This window comes from Zeugodacus cucurbitae, chromosome 2, assembly GCF_028554725.1.
Source record: "Zeugodacus cucurbitae isolate PBARC_wt_2022May chromosome 2, idZeuCucr1.2, whole genome shotgun sequence".
In the NCBI taxonomy this organism is placed as follows: Eukaryota; Metazoa; Arthropoda; class Insecta; order Diptera; family Tephritidae; genus Zeugodacus; species Zeugodacus cucurbitae.
The window spans coordinates 2,700,674-2,721,072 of NC_071667.1; the positions used below are offsets into that span (position 1 = coordinate 2,700,674).

The 20,399-nt window shown below is 39.5% G+C and overlaps 1 protein-coding gene across 1 annotated transcript in view; it reads left to right on the forward strand.

Moving 5' to 3' along the window:
* LOC105208454 (neuroligin 4-like) overlaps positions 1-20,399 on the forward strand; it is a 105,434-nt gene that overhangs the window by 66,917 nt on the left and 18,118 nt on the right. Inside the window, exon 10 of the mRNA XM_054234146.1 lies at positions 2,345-3,484. Within this exon, the coding sequence (XP_054090121.1) occupies positions 2,345-3,484 (1,140 nt within the window). The remainder of the gene's footprint in view (positions 1-2,344; positions 3,485-20,399) is intronic.

The following is a 20,399-nucleotide window of genomic DNA, read 5'->3' on the forward strand; positions in this document are numbered from 1 at the left end:
CGATTTGGAAAGTTATTTTAAAAAATCAGAAGAATTTGTATACTGTTGCAGTATTGAAGAGGTTCTAAAATATCTAAAGCTTCCACTGGCCTCTACCGCTTAGCGACTATTTATAGATAGTTCAAAATACAGCTTAAAAGCAGTTTTACTGCACAATGGAAATCAGCATCCATCAATACCGGTTGCGTATTCCACAAAAAAGGAGGAAACATACGCAAATATTTCAAATCTCTTAAATAAAATTGAATACTATAAATATAAATGGGAAGTATGCGCAGACTTCAAAATGATTGCTATATTGACTGGAATGCAAACAGGATACACAAAATATATGTGCTTTCTTTGTAATTGGAATTCAGTGCTACCAGCAGCTATTATCATATTAAATATTTCGAAGAACATAAAGAAAATATTATTGGTGACTTAAATGTAATCCATGAATCTCTTGTCCCAAAAGATGAGGTCATACTTACACCGCTGCATATTAAGTTGGGCGTGGTGAAAAATTTTATTGAAAGCTTAAATGCACAAGGATATGTTTTCAAACACATTCAAACAATTTTCCCCAGATTATCTGCAGCAAAATTAAAAGTAGGTAAAATACGGTTTTAAGAAATAATTTATTTCATTTAATGTAAACTACCTTTTCTAGGAATGCTCGTTGGACCCGATATAAGAAAATTATTACAAGATGAAGAATTTTATGGTCATCTGTCGGATATGCAAAAGACAGCATTTGACTTTATGCAGCTGGTTATATCAGAATTCCTTGGAAACTCAAAAGCACAAAATTATGCAGAAAATATTGAAAGCATGCTAATCGGTTTTAACAATATTGATGTTAAGATGTCACTAAAGCTGCATTTTCTGCACTCTCATCTCAATTTTTTTTAAAGAAAACCTTGGAGCGGTTTCAGATGAACACGGTGAAAGGTTTCATCACGATATAAAGGTATTGAAAGAAAGATTCAAAGGAAAATCCCAAACTGTAATGCTTGCTGAATACGTATGGGGCTTGTACAGAAACCTTGACACATCGGAACATTCACGTCAAGCTAAATACAGGAAAGCATATTAAGTTTAATCTTTAATCCATTGTCCTACTACTGCTGAATTAAAAAAATAAATATGTACATACTATAATAAACCATTATTAAAACAAAATTATATTTTTTTTATCAATCGTAAAGAGCTTTATTTACAACAATGGTGTCTTTGGTGACCCCCACTGAAATTTTCCGCCAAACATTTTCGTAGAATATTTTAATCCTTAAATGTCCTTTTTTAAAGAATATTTTTTGATTTTCTCGAAAAAAGGGTCAAATTGACCCATAAAGAAACCAGTTAGTGGGTTGAGATCTTCCACAAAAATAATCCTCATACAATTCCACAATACAACTCTGACCATAAGAATTCTCTCAGACATTAACTTACAACATTTTTTTCATATTGTATAAAGCTCCCTTAGACCAAAAAATGAAAACTTTGACCCACTGTAAAAAAAAACTCAGACGTGCTGGACCATAAGTTTGTTCTACAAAAATGATCTACTCAACATACCCTTTCAGAATTATGGGGTCGCTATTCTGTTCCAAAAATGATGTTGGACAGTGTTATTAACTATTCGAACTTGTATGACATGACTTGTAGTCAGCATGATTGTGTTTTACTCAAAATTCGGAAACTCCGGACATATTTTTGGTTCTCTTTACTATGGTGTTCTTTATTTCCAATATTTATCTATACATTGACCCTAGACCTCGAATCAATCACTTAAGGAGTATTTCCTCTATCATTTTTCATGTCGCGCAGTGAAAAATTAGCGATTACAGTTTTTAAAAAATCCAGCAATTCTCTAACTAAATACATTTAATTTGAAATATGAATCAAGAAATAAACAATAAAATCACCGACTTTGGTTATGTTTTTTTCCTAAAGTGGTCTTTCGTATATTAAAATAAAGGTGACTTTTCATTGAACGAGTTTTAAATATAAAGCAAAAACAAACGGCGATTAATTGTCAGATATTGTACACACCTCTCTCCTTATCATCCATAAATACTTTATATATATTATACGAATTTATATTATATTACAGTAATAGTAATATAGAAAACCTGATTTAAAAATAAAGGCTTCAAGTCCATGCATATAAATGAGCGCATTGCTCTCACAGGCAAAGAGTCAACTTCTCCAATTAAGGAACATGCTCCTATGAGACTTGTATAGTGCTCGTTCCACTTGCACATACATGGCTCAATTAAAAATTCCGTTTAAAATATTGCCTTCTGAACACATCGCTAACACACTCTCTTTCACGGTCTCCATCTCTCTCTCTTTGCAGTGACCACCGTGGAACCGAACATGTTCACCACGTGCATACCCGTCGGTGGCAATTACACGCCCGGCGCTGGCGCAGCCACAAGCGGCGCGTTCGCACCCAACACACTAGCCAACTCGTCCAGCGACTCGCTGTCCTCCGGATTTGAGGCAGCCGGCTATGCGGCATACTCCACGGCACTTAGCGTGACCATCGCCATTGGCTGCAGTCTACTCATACTCAACGTGCTCATATTTGCTGGCGTGTACTATCAGCGCGACAAGACGCGGCTGGAGGTGAAGACTCTGCAAAAGCAATACCAGCAACGCAGCATGCACCAGCAGGTGCCCTATCCGCCCGACCCCATCAAGCACGCACACTACCACATGGGACATTCCCAGAGCGCAAATGTGATTGTAGACGTGGAGAATCATGGCGGCGATCCGGGCGCTATGTTGCTGGCTGCCGCGGCAGCAGCGGCGAACGCAGCGGATGTAAAGCCACCACCATCGCATATTTGCGCGAACACCGGTATGCAGCTGAGCGCGGCAGTGCAACAACAGCAACAGCAACAGGGTGGTGGTAGCAGTATTGACCTCTGTGGCATATCCAAACAACAGCAACAACAACAACAAGGTGGTGCAATTATGGTCAGCGGGTCACCAGACATTTCCGCCGGACTGATGGGTGGTGGTGGCAGTTGCAACGTAACCTACAGCACAACAACTAAACAGCAACAGCAACAGCAGCAGCAGCAACAACAACAACAGCACATGCAACAGCAGCAACAACAACGTGAGCACATGCAAATCAAAGGCATGAACTCACAAACATTCGGACGCATCGCGACCAGCGGCAGTGGCGGTGGCGGCGGCGCCGTTACAATGACCAGCAATCTCGCTTACAATGCCGGCATGATGACGCTGCCCAAGGCAAGCGCATTACATCACACCAACTCGATAAACTACGGACGCAATCCAGGTGGCGGAGCTGGTGGTGGCGTCAACTCTGGCAATAGCGGTGGTGGCGGTAGCATGACCGCGGCACTGCTCGACTCACGTGGCAATTTATTGCTAACTAGTGGCGCAGGTGTCTCCATGGGCGATTGCATGACATTGCCCAGAAATCTAGCTGCTTCTGCAGCACGGCATAGTGCCGTGGCAGGTAAGTGCTTCCATGAATCTGTTACACGTGACAAGAAGTAATGGTAAATGAGAAATGAGAAATGAGAAAAGAGGGTGAATGCTTGTGTGCCTGCCACAACATTTATAGCCAAATGAAATGGGTCAATAAATGAACATATCATTTTGTAAAGAACATCCGACATTCCGAAAATACCATTCCTTTCATGAAAGTTTAGACCTGACTACTGTGTTGCAGAAACAGTTCAATGCAACGGAAATATTAGTGGTGAGGTCTAGCAAACGGCACAGTTTTCCAGTCAGTGCTGATGGTCAACATTTCACATTTAGAAGAAATGAAGAAATGACTGCTTTGTACGAAGAATGAAGCTGAAAGTTGCCCATTTGATCATATTAATCTTTATCAATTCTCGAATGGAAAGTTGACTGGCCTTTGAAATAGTAAATACAAAAAATAGAAAATTAAAATATTACGGCCTTTCCTTGTAAAGTAGCCAAATTAACTCGTTGAATGCCCAAGACAGTTGGCGCTCTTCAATATACAATTATTACATACAAATATCGTTTGAAAGCCTGAACAAAGACTCGCCACAAATGATTAGTTAATTCCTTCGCCTCCGTGACTATTCACACTCAATTAATAATCGTTAACGGAATCAAAGGTTGCGGTTTGTGGCAAACGCCTGCATTATATTGTTGCTGTTTGAGCAGCATTCATACTCAATTGAGCCTATAATGGTGGTGGTATAATGGTTCTATAACTAATTTTTTTTTTTATTGAAACCTAATCTATATATATAAAATTAAGTGGCAAAACTTCCTGTTCGTATACTCCTCCTAGACGGCTTGCCCGATTTCAATGAAATTTTCAGGGGTGATTGGGGTCTGTTTGGAGGGTGCACATAAGAAATTTAATGTGTGTATCATTGCACGTTTTGCAAAAAAAAAAAAAATTGATACATCCCGCTTATACAAATTCTCATGAAATAATGTTTTTTTGCCACACGATTGGCAGTCCTGTCAAATGCCTTCATTTGGCAGTTCATCTCGAAAATGGTCAACGCGTTTATTTCACTGCAGACAATGTACAACAGAGCGCAGCACGACCACCGGGGACAACACTAATTACCTTTTTCGAGTTGTGTGAAAACGATGAATTTGCAAGAACATTGCTATATTCCGAAATACCACAATATTTCACTTGGAATCCATCATCGAAAACATTTCATTTCAACGACGAATGCAAGAGGAGCGTGTTGACGGTTATCCAAATGTCCTTAAAACCGATGCCATAGGACGCATTTACACCATCCATCTGAACAACGCCGAATGTTTCTATTTGCGTCTGCTATTAGTCAACGTGCGCGGACCAAGATCATTTGATGATTTGAAAACTGTTGACGGTCAGTTGTGTGCGACGTATCGTGAAGCATGTCAGCGATTGCATTTGTTAGAAGATGATATGCATTGGGACACCGCACTTCATGACGCATCACTCACATCTCATCCAAAACAAATACGCGTACTATTCGCCATAATAATATCTACAAGCCTTCCGTCAAATCCGCAAGAACTGTGGAATAATTACAAAGACTGCATGACCGAGGACTTATTAATTTTGGCGCGTAATCGAGCATCGGACGCAGACTTGCTATATACATTACAAATGTATAATGATGCTTTGATATTGGTTGAAGATCTGTGCCTTACAATTGCGAATAAGGCATTAGCGCAACTTGGCATAACTGCGCCCAATCGTTCAGCGATTGATATGCTTGACCATGAGCTTCAACGTGAACAACAATACGATTGCAATGAATTGCGTGCTTTCATACAAGCTAACATTACCAAATTGAATATTCAGCAGAAAAATGCTTATGATAAGATTATACGAGCGGTTGACAATAACGCCGATGGATTCTACTTTCTGGATGCGCCCGGTGGTACAGGGAAAACGTTTCTGATCTCTTTGATTCTTGCTACTATACGGTCACAGCAGAAAATTGCGCTGGCAATTGCTTCGTCAGGCATCGCTGCTTGATGGCGGTCGAACAGCACATTGAATTTACCGTTGAACATCCAAGTCGTTGAAACACCAACGTGCAACATATCGAGGAATTCAGCAATGGCAAAAGCTTTGCGAAGAGCTGCAATAGTTCTATGGGATGAGTGCCCAATGGCAAACAAAAAGTCATTAGAAGCATTCAATAGAACAATGCAAGATTTACGCCAAAAGCAACAACTTTTTGGCGGAGCATTAGTCTTATTATCCGGCGATTTTCGGCAAACTTTGCCAGTCATTCCTCGATCAACTCCTGCCGACGAAATAAACGCATGTTTAAAATCGTCAGTTTTGTGGAGACATGTTCAAAGGCTGACTCTTACCGTCAACATGCGAGTCCAATTGCAAATCGGTCGATCCGCAGCGGCGTTTTCGAAGCAGTTGTTGGACATTGGCTAAGGCAAAATACCAATCGATGATACCGGTTTGATCACATTGCCGAACAAGAATTGATTGAAAGTGTATTTCCGAATATTGTTCAACACTATCAACGCCACGATTATTTAAGTGAACGCGCAATATTGGCACCGTAAAATGTACACGTCAACGAAATCAATTTTGCCATTCAAGAAAAACTGCCAGGAGAATCTACAACATATACATCGATTGATAGCGTTTTGAATCAAGATGAAGTAGTCAATTATCCAACTGAATTCTTCGGATCCCCCCGGTCTGCCACTGCATCATTTAGTCCTGAAAGTCGGTTCACCCATTATACTTCTACGAAATCTGAAGCCACCGACTTTGTGTAATGGCACAAGGCAGCAGGTGAAATTGTACTCTTACCACGCATTCCCATGATTCCAACGGACATGCCGTTTGAATTTAAGCGCTTGCAGTTCCCAGTACGTCTTGCCTTAGCGATAACCATCAACAAATCGCAAGGGCAAACGTTTCAAGTGTGCGGCGTCTATTTGGAAGAACCGTGCTTCTCCCACGGCCAATTGTTCGTCGCATGCTCGAGAGTGGGAACACCAAAGTGCTTATTCAGGTGGAAAACCAGGTGGAAAAACCAAAAATGTTGTATACCAATATGTTTTATAAATTTTTTATAAATAAGTAACAATTTTACAACAATAAATAAAACACAAAGTAAAAACCCTTAAGAGTTTTAAATGATTTAGGTGTGGCGAAGCGCACAGGGTAACAGCTAGTTGATTGCAACTAGTGAAACAAAAGAAAATTGTACTAACGAGCAATATTTTTCTAATTTTAAAAGATCTATAACTATGTGATTTACCTAAAATACAATCAAAAAACAGAAAAGACATTTTCTAATTTAATATTAGTCTGCAATATTCTTCTGGTATTTTTCACCAGCTTAAACCTTTTGCAACGGTTCACATGCTTGAATTGTTGAAAGTTATGCACATTTGCGCATGTGGTTGTGTTGGTGAAGTGAGCGTATGCGGAAAACTGCAAATTGAACTAATTTTGTGTGCCATCAAAGCAGTGATGTGGCAAAATATATTTATTGCATGCGAGTAAAATGGCAGCGCAAGAACCGTTTCAAGGGGTACAAGTAAAGAGTCACCAAAAATTCCGTGAGTTTTGAAGAAGTGCTGCCATAAAGTAAACCAGGAGGAATAAAATCGATTTAATAACGCCAAAAAACGTCTCAAAATGAGACTTTGTCTCAGCAAATTTCACCAATGACCTTTGTATATAAAACGCTAATTCTACACACGAAATATCTTAATTCCTCGCATACATATGTACTGAATACCTATAGATTCCAGCACTCATGCCGCAACTGTATAACAGTCAGGAGAAGTTGTTCTGTCGTTGACTCTGTGAAGGAGATGCGAAGTGGAACACATTCTGGCAGTGACACGGTCTGTTGCAAATAATTTTATTTATCAATGACAATAAATCGAAATTGTGTAATAGACAATTTTCTGCAAATTAAATCAACTTGCAGATATTGGAAAAGAAAATGTAATTTCACATTATTCACTGCCGCGCTACGCCCCTCTCTACTTACCAACATCAATATATTTCCCATACTCCTGCTTCTTTTGATTTTCATTATTTTATGCTTCGTCCAAACGTTGTTGAGCGTCTGTTGCTTTAGTGGCCGACGGAGCGGTGTTGCAGAACTGTACGGTAGGCAGGACAACCGCCGCCTAATGAGTGTTAGAACTAGAGAAACATTGAAAGTAAGCAATGGGAAAATGTTGGCATAAGATTTTCTGCCTCATCATTTCGCATATTTTCATATAAATGATTGCAGGCAATCACAACAAGCCTCCCTTTCCCCCTATTTGTGTTGGCAATCCTGAGATTGTGGCTCCATGAAAATTCATTATGTTGCAGCAGCAACTGTAATTTTCCGCTAAGTCGTAGGTGATCAGCGAGAAAAGTGCGATGGCAACTATGACCGGAGCAGTCAAGTGAGGCGAAATATTTGCAATTCCACCTGATGTACATGGGTACTTGTAGTTGTTGTTGTAATGTATTGGTGTGTTAATGCTGAGAATAACGAAGCATGCTGTGCAATAAGAGGGCAAAGTAACGGTACAAAATGCAGATAACGACTTGTGGAAATCATTACAACTGCATGAAGTGGCTGCGATTTTTCGCTGACTCCACCTCAACTCAAGCGAGCAATATTGCGCGAAGAGCAAAATTCTGCAGCAACGGTTGTTAAGTAGCAGCTAAGTACAGCTGCAACTAACCTAAAATCCTAATCCGACAACTACTTCAATGACTACTAACGATTTCGCTGAAGTAACGCACAGTACCGCAATATGGTAGCACGGGTCACTTATATGCATACATACATACATACATATATGTTTGTATGCACTCGTATTTGGATATTCGAAGAAAGCAATAAAGCAACATTTCTCTTGCATTCCAGCGCCAAAAGTTGTTTCTTTTCACACTTAAGTGGCTGAGGGGGTAACGAATGGCATAAAAAGTAACGGTGCAACCAGGCAGTTCTATGCTCCGCAATAATAACTGCGAACGTCTTTTATTGGCAAATCTGAATATGCTCAGTTGATTGCACGCTCAGCTCGGGCGCGGCAGTTGCAGCGAAAGTGTTGCTGATTGCGATTTGCTCGGCTAAAAAGTTTGACAAGCAATGTAGCCTCTGTATGCATTTTCCTATTTTATTTATGAACGAAAAACCTTTCAGCACTCTGCGTGTCATTAGTGGGAGTTCAACAACTTGACTTGACTTATTTGATTGAAATGCCAAAGTCAGCGAATAAAATGGAAAATATATACAAAAAACATGAGTTTTACAACAATTACAATTTTAAATTGTTAGTTTTTCGAAAAGAAGCAAAATTGATTTACAAGTCTTTCTGAATTCGTCCCTCACTGCGCGCTTACTTGCTTGAAATTGTCGCCTACGCAATATTTCGCCGATTTCTCTTTTTCCCCTTTCTCACACACATTTTATGAACTGATTTATATCCACTGTATTTGACACTTCTATTTTGGTCACTTAATTTGTACCCCCGCAGCCACCTCCCTGAACGCAGCTTTTCCCCACAGCGCAAGCACTCGTGCGTAGTAAAAGCAACTAAGCAGCGACTTAAATTATGCGATACAAAGTGTTACTTCGTGCCACCTTTATCCGTTTAATGTCTCCTGATATTTATACGCTTCCTAAGTGTTGCCCAGCCTCAAGTGCCAAGTACTGTTATATTTCCTGTGAGCAACCCACTTTTACCGATAATCCCTTTCTGGCATAATTGTTCGGCTCGGCCCTTTTCACTTTTAATGGGTGCAATAGACATTTTATGAGCTTGTTAAGTGGCCACTTTCCCGAGTCGGAATTATTCGCCTATTCGTATGTGCCGTTATGCATTTAACTGTTAAATAATAATGGCGGTTTTATGACTTTTAATAGAAGAAATAATTCAATTCAAGTGTGAGTGTGAGCGCTTACACAGGAGTACCTTCGGTAGCAGATTCAGAGGTATGTAGGAGTATATATGTATGTGTGCGTGTATTTGTGTATAAGGTAATGTAATTTGATTTATTATTTACAAATTTTTACGATGTTTTGAAGTTGGCATTCAAATTTTCCAAATCACAGTTGGTGCACTGAATTTCACGCTTCATTTTATGCCTCACAAGCTCGCCAATGTAAATTGTCCGAACTTTAGACTTGATTTTATGAATGCTCGTGAATTTAGGCGGCTTTGTAGTTCAATAATGCTTTTGTGCCCAGGAGTTTAGCGAATAATAAAACCAACTGAATTGGAAGAGGTGGGTCTTAAATTCTTAAATACCAATTGTAATAAAAAATAATACCAATAAGTAAGTTCAGGGGTAGAGGTCCACACGTGGTGGAGGCTGCTTCGCTGTATCCATTTTCCTCAAAAATAGGTTCTCATGGCAATCATAAGATATTCAGAAGCATTGGAGTGGAGAACTTCGTGCTGTACTGAGCCATTGACGCTAAAGCCGACACCGTTGCTCGAAGCAGGTATTTATACTCTCGCAACAAAAGTTGCTAAGTTATAGTTTTGTTCACATAACGGTTGTTTGTAAGTCATAAAACTAAATGAGTTAGATATAGGGTTATATATATCAAAATGATCAGGATGACGAGACGAGTTGAAATCCGGATGTCTGTCTGTCCGTCCGTCCGTCTGTCCGTGCAACGGATAACTTGAGTAAATATTGAGATATCTTAACGAAACTTGGCACCCTGAGGAGGTTGCTTTCGAAAATGGGCAAAATCGGACCATTGCCACGCCCACAAAATGGCGAAAACCAAAAACCTATAAAGTGTCATAACTAAGCCATAAATAAAGTTATGAAAGTAAAATTTGGAATAAAGGATCGCACTAGTAAGGGGCATATTTGGATGAAATTTTTTGGGGAAGTGGGCGTAGCCCCGCCCCCAAATCGGTTATTTGTTTATATCTCGCAAACCAATAAAGCTATATAAACCAAACTATCTGCAGTCGGTTCTTCTACGTACCCTACCACACACCATGAAAATAGTTGAAATCGGATAATAAACACGCCCACCTCCCATACAAAGGTTAGGTTGAAAATTACTAAAAGTGGGTTAACTCACAAACGAAAAACGTCAGAAACACTAAATTTCACAGCAATAATAGCAGAAGGAAGCTGCACAGAGATTTTTTTACAAAATGGAAAATGGGCGTGGCATCGCCCACTTATGGGACAAAAACCATATCTCAGGAACTACTCGACAGATTTCAATGAAACTTGGTTTGTAATAGTTTCCTTACATCCCAATGATATGTTGTGAAAATAGGCCAATCGCTTCACAACCACGCCTACTTCCTATATGCCAGAACTTTGAACACGATCTGAATCGTTTACTTTACAATATATAAAGTAAGTACTAGTGAAGGTGCGGTGCGGAACTTTGCACAAATACTATGTTAATAGTGTGGCAGCCCCATTCTAAAAATCGCCGAAATCGGACCATAGGTTTTTAAGGCCGCATATATCGAACACGAGGACCTCGGTGCTTCTAACCTAATATTATGGTTTCCAACTTTCAATGAACTTTATACAATATATATGACGAATGTGTGGGTCAAATTGTGTATTATATAATATAAATAAAGTTAAATAAATAAAATGTTCGGTTACACCCGAACTTAGCCCTTCCTTACTTGTTTTATTTATTTTTAGACAACAGTCAGCAATAGAAGAGGGAAGAAACCCACAATAATACCGACAATGCCTGTCACAACAACCAGCGAATGCTAATAATACTGTGCAATTATTCCATCACAATGCCAACGCTTGGTTACTCATACGCCACGGCATACTCATACAGTCTGACGTCCGCAGCAAATCAGTTTCGTCAAATCGACATGCAATACAAATGCAACAACAACAAACAAAATTTGCCTAAGGCTTAATTAACATATACGCAATGCGCTGGCATTAGTCTACCAACAACAACAACAACAATAGGGCGCTCATGCACGACGCACTGCTATTAAATACGATATCAATTCAACGCGACTGAGGAGATAATTTCAACTTTGCAACAATTGTCTCAATTGAGGCCTGAGTGGCTGAGTGTGTTGTGCTGTGTTATATTGTGGGCAAGTTTATTATGTAACTGCATATTTGTACGTACAAATCAATTGACAATGCAAAGTAACGGTAATTGATATTTTATCAAACATATATCACTCGTGTGGCTTGTGTAGATGAAATTGTAGACTCGCGCTGCCAAAGCCCATGCTGCTGCAATTTCGATTTGTTGTATTTAAATATTTGTTATCGTTGTTGTTAACATTCGGCCATCACCGCAGCTAGGCTGTAATGCATCAGCTTAGGCATAGCATAAATACACGCGCATGTCCACCACACACACACACACTTTTATATATGAATTATAGTAGATTTGGTATAAGCAGTGGTACGCCTGTTGCTATGCAACGAATTGCATATAATTATTGCAAAATCATGCACACACAATATGAGATTGCGGCTCGCATGCGCGTGCACGGCCACAACGGCGGAAGTTGATTAGCGCTGCGCTGGCTGACTAGCGGAAATGGCATCATAATTCATTACCAGCACACAACACAATTCGAAGCAAGCCGAAAACGTTGCCGCGCACAGACCATTACAACCGGCTACCTTGACGCCGATCGACCCGCCACCCCCGGCGTTATCCTCCAGCATGCAGCACTTGGCATTGTCCGCCAATTGTGCAGGTGTGGATGTGTGTGTGTGCCGCACTACTCACGCATTTCGCCGCAGGTGAGGTGAGACGGCAGCAGCAAATTTCTGCAACATTTTCGATTTTCACAAATGCCAGTGGCGCAAGTGAACTGGTTTGGAAGCAGCTACATATGATCACTTGTTGAGATGCTTATTTTAGCAATTGCGAAATTGCAACGCTGCAGGCGACGCTCCAGCAGACACACCACAAAGCAATAGCAACACTAACACTAACACTGCCGCAGTCGTACACAATTATTCGTGTCTGTGTGGCATACGGCTGTTGGCATCATTCAATTGATTTTCACTCCAACTCTGCCTCCCTCTCAGCGCACACCATCATCTGCATTGGCCCCTGTTGTTCTTCACTACCCCTCCCGCGCTCGTTATATATGAATATTTTGGCAGCATCGGTAATCAATGCGCCTAAACCACTGAAAATGCGCTTAAAATGCAATATTCCGCTTTCCTCGAATTTGCGTGCAACACTAAGCCACCAATAAACACGCCGCGCCTCCCACGTCCTTCTGGTAATTAGTAATTCAAAGTAATTTTCGTTTTGATTTATGTGTTGCGTATTCTTGCCAACTGCCAACATTATACACACGTGTGCGGAATTTCAACTCGCCGCGCCAGTAAGTGAGGCATTGAATATCTTGAATACTAATTATACAACAATATCCAGGCAACCCTCTGAACACTATGCTGAATCTGAAAGCTTATCTGGAAGCTGATCTCGCAATTAAAGGTGAAAGCGGTTCATTTTCACTTAGATAATAATCTATGTATATATGTACATATGTCTATAAAAATGAAACCCGTTTTCCGATGTCACGACATAGCATGAAAACGGCTTGACCGATTTCACTAATTATTTTTTGTGTATATTCCAGGGGGATTGAGGGTAGTTCTTACGGAGAGAACAATTAAAAAAAGTTGCGCGAAAATGTCTAAAATTCACATTTTTCACATTTAAAAAAACGAATTGCTGTTCGTTAGTCATTGAATATCTTGATAATTTGGGAAGTACGGCGCATAAAAAATCACTTATTTATATATAGAAGTGTTTTTGCATCAAGATCAAACTGCGATTGTAGAAGCAGTAGCTAGGTATTGGAATTGGTAAGGTCACAGTTGACACCTCGATGGATTAATAACATTTCAAACAGATTTCGGTCTCTTTCCGGACATAAAACAACAATATAATACCCATAATTGGCTGAGTGAACGTCTAATATTGGTCGCAAAAAACAAAGATGTCGTCGATGTCAATGCGACAATTTAGATTTTCGTTAGGGGAAAACTGGCACAGATACAAATTAGGATGGGGATAGTTGGCTATCCCAAAGGATTTTTATAATCATTGGAATTGCCTGGATTATCACCACTTAATTTTACATTTAAAAGTAGCATCAGTTGTCATCATGCTGTATAACATAAATCAACCTCGACTTTGTAATGAACTTTGTATCGCCATCGAAGCCAAGATTGATTGTTTATCTTTGCCACAAAACGTGTGGCCGGGTCTTCTAGTATAATATATAAAAGACGGTTGACACTTCAACGAAAATTATGTTCCGAATATACAGTTGAATGGAAAGTGCCTGCAGAAATTCGAGGAGACAGGTTTCCCAAATGAACTAACCAAACTTAAAACAAAACAAGTAAGGAGAGGCTAAGTTCGGGTGCAACCGAACATTTTATACTCTCGCAATTTATTTAGAGATTTACCTATATTTTCGGTGAAAAATTACCTTTACTGAGTTCTTCATGTTTGATTTCAGGGGCCATGATAAAGTCATGGTCCGATTTTGACAATTTTTCCTCAAGTGATGTCACAGCTCAAATACAGTATTTGTGTAAAGTTTTATTTCGCTATCTTTATCTGTTCCTTATGTATACATTATAAAGTGAAAGAATCAGAAGGATTCAAAATTGAGTTATATGGGAAGTAGGCGTAGTTGTGAACCGATTTCATCCATTTTCCACACGTGTCATCAGGGTGCCAAGAAAATATTATATACCGAATTTCATTCGAATATGTCGAGTAGTTCCTGAGATATGGTTTTTGACCCATAAGTGGGCGACGCCACGCCCATTTTCCATTTTGTAAAAAAATCTCAGTACAGCTTCCTTCTGCCATTTCTTATGTGAAATTTGGTGTTTCTGACGTTTCTCGTTAGTGAGTTAACGCACTTTTAGTAATTTTCAACCTAACCTTTGTATGGGAGGTGGGCGTGGTTATTATGCGATTTCTTTCATTTTTGGACTGTATAAGGAAACGGCTAAAAGAAACGACTGCAGAAAGTTTGGTTTATATAGCTTTATTGGTTTGCAAGATATATACAGAAGACATATTTGGGGGCGGGGTCACGCCCATTTTTCTTATGGTGCCAAGGAATACGTGTTCCAAGTTTCATTAAGATATCTCAATTTTTACTCAAGTTACAGCTTGCACAAACGGACGGACGGACGGACAGACAGACATCCGGATTTGAACTTTACTCGTCACCCGGATCATTTTGGTATATATAACCCTATATCTAACTCGTTTAGTTTTAGGACTTACAAACAACCGTTATGTGGACAAAACTATAATACTCTCTTTAGCAACTTTTGTTGCGAGAGTATAACAATTGATTTCTAGTGGGAAACGATTCTTTATGATTCTGCTTTCACCACATTTATGCTGTAATAGTATAACCGTTATTGCAGCTTAAGTACACGCACGCACACACACAAGTGTAAGAACTAGATCGCTGATAGTAGATTTGCTATCAGCAATTCAGACTTGAATGCAATTTTGCCGTTGCAATGTTGCATTTAATTACGGTGACACCCAGTGAATTCGAAATCACAAACTCACACACTTGTGGACAGTACTCAGCGGCGAAGGTTGATAAGAAGTGTTCCCTCCACAAACACAGTATGGAGGTCGGTTAGCGCTGTAGTAGATGACGCAGTCACGAAATGTTGACGTGTGCAAATTCGATTACAACTTCATACAAATTAGTACCTCTGGCCACATTAGCCCACCAGCTGGTGCGTAGGCAGCAATTTTGCCTCAGCAACAGTTTCGATTTTCACAAATACCCGTGGTGTACACAAAACCGTTCAGTATGCAGCAGATACGAACACTTGTTGAGACACTTATGTTGGTAAAAGCGAAATTGAATTGCCACTAGCACTACAATAACCATGCTACAGAGCAACAACAATACTACCACCACAGCTGCAGTTGCGAGCAGCGTTTGGAAGAATTCAATTGCTTTTCAATTCAAAGCGTAAACTCGCGCGTAGTCAATGCGCGACAGAGGCGCTTGAAATGCAACATTCTACTTTGCTGGAATAACCGCCACCCAGCCGTTGGCTGCATGCCCTTACCGGCAATTAGTAATGCAATGTAATGTTCGCGTATACGGTGAATTTGTGATTGCCAAAATTATCCTGATGACTGGAAATTGCATGCAGAAATTCGAAGAGAGCTGGTTCCAAAGGGAAGCCAAGGAAATGCATGAAAGATTTGCGACGTAAGTTGACTTTTCCCATTTGTTACACAGTGAACAAACAAGGTTTAAGCTAAGAATGACCTTGGCTAGCGCACTGTCCCCACCTCCGGCTCTCCACAATGACCACTTAGAATTGTTAGTCTATCGAAAGTTGTTGCTCCAAGTGGAGAGGAAAACTGCAAGAGTAATCATTACTCACAAGGCTCGCTGCTATTCACAGTTGCTCGTTTGCTACTGATTGTCGTGTAATTGCCACTTTTTTCGCGACTAACAGTACTGCTATTGATTTGTAGATGCGTACAACTTTGTTATCGTTGTTCCTGAATATAAATAGTAAAAGTAAACGCTATTGAATTTATCTGTCGCTTGATGTTTGCTCTTATTTCGATAGTACCCTTAAAGCTTTAGTCATATGGCTTCGTGTACTACATGACGCTGCTCTGCTTTGCTCGATATTTGCTCCTTTCCGCACACACACACATGCACATCGCGCTGCTTGTCACTCAAATTCGACTGCGTGCATACTGCCCGTATTTCCTGCATTGTGCACCGTGTACTCACCACTTTCCACACGGCTCGCTCGGCTGCAGTTGTCAGCATCAAATTGCCGCACATGAGCACTTGTTAGCTTTACGCTTTTGTTGTTTTTGCTAACTGTTTTATTTGTGCGCAATTTTAGCTGCATTTCTCTGCATTTGACAGTTGTAACTGATGTCCTCTCGTTCTCTGCCCGTCTGCTGCACGGTGCTACAGACTCACCTCCCTCCACGGGCATGACTGCGCTTTTCGCTGCTCTTGCGGCTGTCGCTTTTGCACAATCGCTTTCCTGTCTGTGGGCTGAGTGGCTGCACTGTCCTTACCAGTGTTTGTTACTCCTCTTGTGGATGCGTCTAATTTTCCATGTAAATTTGAATTTGATTAGCCGCTGTTGCAGTTTGCTTGACACTTTGCCGCATTTTCGAGGGAATCTATGCGTCGCCCTTTATTCAGTTTAGACATGCTCATTGGTTGGCAATAGTCACATCTCATTTATGCCAACATTTATATTTTCACGTAGCTAATCTGAGCAAAATAGGCAAAATTCCAAATTTTCCAAATAATTACGAGTAAGTACTACATTTTGAGCTCGCTTTTCGACAAACATTTCGAATATCTAACAATTCTGCCATTCAACGCGGATACCGCTAATTTTGAAAGACTTATATTACATTTCAAACTAGCTTTTATTGAATTTTGAAAATAAATTCCATCGGAAAACGATCCCATCCACTCAAGAAGCCACTTGTCTCTAGACCAAGTTAAACTGCTGTGATGTTACATGCTTCTCGTCAAATCCTGTTTAATCGCCATCACTAGTCATTGTTTAACTAATTTGATTGCATTCATTTTAATAACCTGTATGTAAACTACAGTTGAATATCCAGGAACTTTGCTTAATAAATGTTGAACACACACACATACGTGAATATGAATATGAAATGCAAAACTGTTGTTTTATGTTTCAACAGAGCACTTTGCACTTTACAAGGTAGAAACCATTTATGGTAAGCGGATTAAAGGTATAATGTGGAATCCATACACATGTACTCATGTTGTATGTATATAATTACTGAGCTATTCACAACTTCTCTAGTGCATATGAAAGGAAAATATTAATTTTAATTTATAATAAATATTCCTGGTATTTATTTATAATTAATTCGTGTAACAGAGAATTTTTCGTACGAAACAGCTGAAAGCCTTAACCGGATGACACAAGTGTATGACATAGAAATTAAAAAAAAATAATATTAATTGTTATAAAATTCTCAAAATCCTTTTCTTCTGGACAACAAGAAATATTATATGCATGTGGAATAGCTCGTAATTCTCAGCTTGATTCCTTGGGTGCTCAAGAAATATGGAATTCCTGGCAAAATAATGCCATTGTTACTTTTATAATGTTGTTAGCACTCAATCTACAAGATATTCATAATCTGTTTTCTAATTTAATTTTGTTTTTTTTTGAAGTTATACTTCTTATACGACTTCGGAAAAGGTTGCGATAATTCTTTAACGCTTCAGTGGAGAGGGAATAGCGTTGAACAATTAACGCGAGAGAGAGAGAAAGAGTGAATGAGAGTAAAACAGAGAAGTTAAAGCACTTGCCATGCTTATGCCATTTGAGCAATTCTTGTTTTTGTAGAACAATGTTTAAATTTTTGGTTGGTGACATATTCACTATGCTTGCGCATTATTTTTCTTTCGTTTCTGTTTCATTTCTGCTAATTCTCAACTATTTTGTGTCACTTTTGGTTGAAATACTCTGCGTTAGCCGTTGAAAAGTTAAGACTTCACAGGATCATTTCTGTATACAGTGTTTATTTACTAATTAATTCATGTTCTATATAATATTGACGTACTATTTGTAGTTTTAGTACACAGTGAATAGTGATTCAAATGATTCAAACCATTGTCAACTGCCGGTACTCCTTGCGAGAGATTTCAATGTAAATTTCTCATTGCCAGAAGCTGAACCATTACTGGCATTCCTCAGAGAGAAATGATCAATGGAAGAAATGATTCTACGACAAAAGGAGGTACGACTATTGATGCGGTATTCGCGAGAAATATAGATAAAATAGATGTAAGACATTTCATGTCGTATTTTAGTTATCATAAACCAATTGTAAATATTATAGATATCAATCCGTCAGAACCCAGAAATGATAATTGATTTGAACTTTGCATTAAGAAAGAAAGAGTTGGTCACTCCACCATATTTTTATCCTTTCCCTCTCGCTAGTTTTCTTTCATACAAAATGATATGCATTTCTTGGAATATCACTAAGAAGTATAACTTCTTCCGCGCGTAGGGACTCCACGCACCTGTTTTATTTGTATACATACTGTATTTAACGGTTTAAATGGGCTTAAGGCCTGCATTGATATTTAAATAACGGCATAGCTCATGAAAGGCTGTGCGCATCAGCATCAGTAAAAATTTGCGAAAATTTTATATTTTATTTTTATATTTCATTTCAATATTTTTCTTCGTTATTTATTTTTTCCTCCATATCTTTCACATAATTTCAACAAAAATAAAAACGAATTTTATATTTTGATTGCACCGCTTTCAAAGCGTATATACACATGTACCTTTGTGTTGTAAGCAATATAAGCGAGTGTGCCTCATTCCAGTGGGAACATATGCCAACAATAGCGCTGGGAGAGTGGACTGTGCCTTTGTTATGACACGCTTCAATGCTTTTTCACACACCCACATGTGCGAATGTGTGCACGTGTGTATGCTCACACTCTCCCTAACAAGTTTGCGCTCTCACTCCATTTCCGCCTCAAATAATTTCCAAAGAGGAGCTTATGTAATAAAATAAAAATTAAGTTACTCATACCACACGTTGTACCCATCGACGTATATGGTTGTGGGAGTGTATGTGCGGTTACCTTTGTAAGCACGCGAGTATGCTGTCTGCATGTTGAAATAATGAAAATTGCATTTGCACTACACTTTTGATTTGACTCATTCGCCACGCCGGGCCGGGCTGGGCTGGGCCGAGCACCTTTGAGTAGCTCGTTCGACGTTCGCTTCCCATACTTTGTTATTGCTTTTGTCAAATGTTGCTCGCTACCGTTGTCGAAGCAGCCATTTAATATGAAATCTGGCAGCTGTCTGTTGTTACCGTGCGGTGGGGGGCACGTGGGTGTGGCTGTGTGCATGGCAAAAATTCAATTTCAATTCATGCGCAAATAATGCAAAACACAGCACACAATAAATGTATTAATGCTATGGTGACTGCGTGTATGTTGCACACGCACACATGCACAGGAGATAGTTCATTGAACGCACGGAAATAGCTGAAAATTTCGCATTCGAAGCAACTGCTCAGCAACCACTCCAACAACACATTCGCACATAAGCAAATTGACGAAATGGCCCATTACCGCTTGATTGAATATTGAATATAATATACATAAGTAAGTATGTATGCAAGTACAAAAGTTGTATGTAACATTTACAGTTATCCACATGAGAACATCAATACCAATAGGAAATTCATGCAAGATTTATTAAGCTGGCGTATCTTAAAATATTCTCATGAAATTCCATTGGTTTTTTATTTCCGTTTTCTCTTCATTTGGAGGGAAGTTCAAGCAGTTATCGAAATTTTCAAGTAAAACGCTTAACGAAGGCGCAAAAATAAAACCTTTATCAGAGCGAACTTTCGAGATACAGAAATACAGTGATTTCCAAACGTTTTTCAGTCGGCCATAGGCAAATAAATTGCTCAGCCTCCATGCAACTCTGTGGCAATAATAATAGGCTAATTGCAGCAATACGAGCATTTTGCGTTTTCGCATTGAAATGCAACGCTGTGTTGAAACAATTATGCGCGAACAGCAGCGAAACATCTGCGCTTCTCCTCCTTCGCACACTTTTTGTTGCAAACGAAATGCCGTTGCAGACTAGTGAGTATCGGCGTACAATATTTGGGCCAAATAACCACGATTACGGTATATCTACGAGCGCACACTGTTGTTGTTGTTGCACAAAGCTCTCGCGCGCTCAGTAGCGTTGTGACAGCTTGCGCTGTGCAATGCCGGTTTAGCAATGGGCAAGCAATTTGCATGCCAATATGACTGCTGCATGCAACAACCGCGAATTACAATGGGTAAGTGTG